Source organism: Alligator sinensis, unplaced genomic scaffold (assembly GCF_000455745.1).
Source record: "Alligator sinensis unplaced genomic scaffold, ASM45574v1 scaffold701_1, whole genome shotgun sequence".
NCBI lineage: Eukaryota > Metazoa > Chordata > Crocodylia > Alligatoridae > Alligator > Alligator sinensis.
This window is the reverse complement of record NW_005841915.1, coordinates 1,059,319-1,063,221: the sequence shown is the minus strand read 5'-3', so window position 1 is coordinate 1,063,221 and position 3,903 is coordinate 1,059,319. Positions and strand designations below refer to the sequence as shown.

The window sequence follows — 3,903 nt, the reverse complement described above, 5'->3', positions numbered from 1 at the left end:
GCAATTAACATAATTCTGATTCTATTAAGAACTGACATAGGAAGAAGTCTATGATTCAAGGTATCTTAGAAAACATATTTTGTCACTTAGTAATCTGAAATGTGTTTTTGTTGCTGTTGAAGTCTACCATTTGTCAGTGAGCACTCACTAACACTGAATTTAATTCAGTATGGGGGGAGAAGGGAAGAGGTAATGGGTGACGAAGGAACGGAGGCATATTTTTGCTTAAATTTCTGACCTTGACATAATTATCATCAATGTCATTAAGTTAAATGCAACAATGCAGAACATTTCAGGAACATAGCACTTCATGCTAAGGCAAGGCCACACAATCCTAAGGGAACAATGAGGCCATTTTTGCAAGCAAAGTTACAGATGTGTACACCATGTGACAATAAAGTTGCAGAGCAGAATTACATCTATTAGTCATGCTAGACTCAGGGACATTATAAACCAGAAGAAAAACAGTATTAACTGAATAGATTAACTGTTGAGATGTAGTATCATCAGATGTTAAATAGCATTGAGGCTATAAATCAGGTACTTTCAAGAAATGTGGTGTATTGATTACACATATATAGTATAAAGATCCTGTTTAAATAAGATCTGAAGTACCTGGAGAGCTAAAACAGAAAGACTTAAAAAATGCTAATGTTTGTAAAAATACTTGAGAAAACAAAGGACTTCTCTTATACAGAGCATGAAAGTATGTACTTACCCATCACTGAGAGCTCTGCAGAGGCACTGCTATTCTCATTCTTATAGGTGACTATACACGTGTATGTCCCCGAATCATCATCAGTCACATTAGAGATAAGTAAGTTACTGCCGGCCAATAAGGAATACTTTTTGGACCTGTAGCATTGACAAAAAACATCCCCAGTTATGTTCAAATAACACCTTTATACACAAAGAAAAGTGCTCATGATCTAAGCCACTCCATAAGGTCTTCTCAAGAACCTTTCCTGAAAGACATTTAGGACCAAATCTGCCCTGAGATGTACATGGACAGCTGCACATCAGGTTAATGAGAGGTTTTGTGTGTCCATCTGATCTTTCTGTTATTTGTTCAAGAGGCTCAATCGCATCAAATGTGAACCATACGGACAGCACTTAATGCATCAGTCGATATTTTTTTTCTTCACTCTCAGCAATGAAGCATCATTATATGAGAGACCTGAGTGTGAAATACCTGACTGGGATCACTTCATCTCCACGCATCCATGTGAAAGTGGGGGTGGGAAATCCAGAAACACAACACTCGAGAATGGCATCATTTCCTTCAACAGCCATCACGTTTGACGGTCTCTGCAGGAAAAACTGCTGTCTGTGCAAGCCTGGATCTGAGAAAAGCAGAGAGGTGGTAATCAGAGAACGGATGCAGTGTCTTTCTTATGAATAGGGTATTTCAAATAGCCTGCAACATAACAGACCCAAAGGATCTGTACAATCAAATGTTTTAACTAAAGGTGGGAAAACACACAAATAAAGTGCTATGAGCAGGGGTCTGGAATGGAGGAGAAACTTGTAGGTAAATTCAATGAAGTAGTTGAAGATGCAGAAATGCCACCTTTATGCTCACTTCTGTTTACAGGCTGGAATTAGAGCTGGGTCTCTGAAGTCCAGAGAATAAACCCCAGTCACGACACAAAGAGACACAAGCTGTCAAATGACTTGATTAAGGCTGGCTATGCTGCTTTGAAGCAAGTAGAATGGAGGTTTACAACACATAAGAGAGGACAAGGGAAGCAAAGTGAAGTAATGCAGACAAGAGATTAAATCTGAGTTGAGAAGGAAGAGAGTGTCCATGTCCAATACACTTCTCTAGATCACAACAAAATGAAATAAAACAAAGCTTCAGACACAGGTGCACTGAGGAACATAGAGAGGAAAAAAGGAGTGAACACATTGGGCACAGATATATATAAATGCAAATATTTGTACAGCACACAATAGCATTCACCAAGTTTAAGGTATCACTTTTGCAACCTTTGCTACACGTTTGCTCACTTACGCCAAGAGGATGAACTAGTGCCATAAAATCTGTGCCATCTTTATTTTAAATGATTTCACAAGATAGCCATACCAAGAAGTGCTGTAAAGATGTGATACATTAAGTGCGACTGCTGTATGACCTGAAACACAGATAATGGCACCTGAAATCCCAGTGATAACAAGAGGAGGAACAGGTGCTCCTCAGGCAAAGTAATTATTCTACCAAAGATGGAGCTACAATTTTGACTTTGCGTGCACTGACTGACCTGTTGCTCCATGCCTACAGCATACACAAATGCCTGGAGATAGATGTGCCAAACCCAAACACAAGTTAGTGCATTTGCTGCAGAAATTGCTGCATACAACTTCTATCACTGCTGCTAGGCAAGAAATCAGTCTGGATGACCACAATGCCCTCTTTTAACCTTAAAGTGTATCAATTGCATACCATATCGTTACCACTATGGAGAAGGAAAAGAAATATCCTATGTATTTAGAGGAATAAATATAAATCTACCATTTTTTAAAGGCAATTTCCCAAAGCAGAAAGCAATGGGGGGGGAGGGGGGGGAGAAAAAAAATAAGTGGGAGACTAATAAGATATCAATATGTAACTGTTGATTAAAAACTGTCTAAGGATTATTATATAACCAATACCACCCCTTTTACAGTAGTCATGAAAAAATTCTTACACACTTTTTTGAACTGGACATCTATTACATGACTGTGCAATCACAGGGGACTAGACTCAGAGACCAAGGTGGTCCTTTCTAGTTCTATGTCTCCATATACATCTACTCTGAATACTATTATTCAGAGTAAATTACTTAGTTAAGCAAGAAAGAGAGAGCTAGAGGTGATAAAATTTATATGAGAAAGTTGATAGTAATGAGTATAAACCAGTAGTTAGGAAATGAAAACAATGGATGAGACTATGAAGTATCTATGGCCACGGGGTTGGGAAAAATGAGTTATTTAAACTTATTCTCAATAAGTGACATAGCAAAAGTACAGGTCCAACAGTATGCAACCTTAGTAAAATTATGCATCATGATACAGAAAGGGCAAAAGGATTCAACAGACATTTCTTTTTGCATTGGGGAAAAAAACCAATGTATTCATATATTACAATGGTAATGAGCTATTTTTTATTTCATCAGTAACTAGAGGCTATGTTAAACAGCAGTTATTAATGTCTCATCTAGCTATTCTAACAATAACAAAAAAGACATCTTCAGATAGCAGTGTCAACAACAGAGTGAAGTAATCTTTAGATCAACTAGTTAGCGCTTAGACAGAATGCATTTAACAAACAGTGAATTTTTACAGTATTTTACTTCACTTGTTTATTACTCGATTGTATTTTGTCAGGCCAAATAGATATATTTCAAGGACATGCCTGAATGAAAGCAGTGGTAAAAATGACACAATTAGCCAAGTTCATGAGTGTGTGCATATACATGATGTAGATAGATATTAATACAGGTGTCCTCCGCCACTCAGGGTCACACTGATTGCCACATTTGGGGTCAGGAAGGAATTTTACTCCATGGTCAGATTAGTATGGACTGTGGCAGTTTCTGCCTTCCTCTGTTGCAGGGCAGTTGGGGGAAGGGGGTTGCCTTCTTTCTTGGATTTGTCAAGGGTATTTTAACAATTCTTGCAGCAGTAGGACACCAGCTGCCATTATCCCCTTGCTGTATCTTTTATCTGTGGCAGGTTAGCGTGTCATGCATTATAACTGTGGGACATGGCTGATTGCACGGTTTTAGTAATTAGACAAAGATTTGTATGGGATGGTTTAGATAGAGATGGTCCTGCCTCATGTAGATGACCTCTAGAGATCATCCTTACCATGCACACGCACGTCTACCTGAATCTGAAACTGCCAAATTCCACCTAAATACG

The 3,903-nt window shown here is 38.4% G+C and overlaps 1 protein-coding gene across 1 annotated transcript in view; it reads right to left on the bottom strand.

Moving 5' to 3' along the window:
• Nucleotides 1-3,903, bottom strand: part of DCC (DCC netrin 1 receptor) — a 1,018,850-nt gene that overhangs the window by 531,346 nt on the left and 483,601 nt on the right. The window contains exons 4-5 of the mRNA XM_025198166.1: nt 1,193-1,343; nt 719-855 (exon numbers count right to left, since the gene is read on the bottom strand). Of these exons, the coding sequence (XP_025053951.1) occupies nt 719-855; nt 1,193-1,343 (288 nt within the window). The remainder of the gene's footprint in view (nt 1-718; nt 856-1,192; nt 1,344-3,903) is intronic.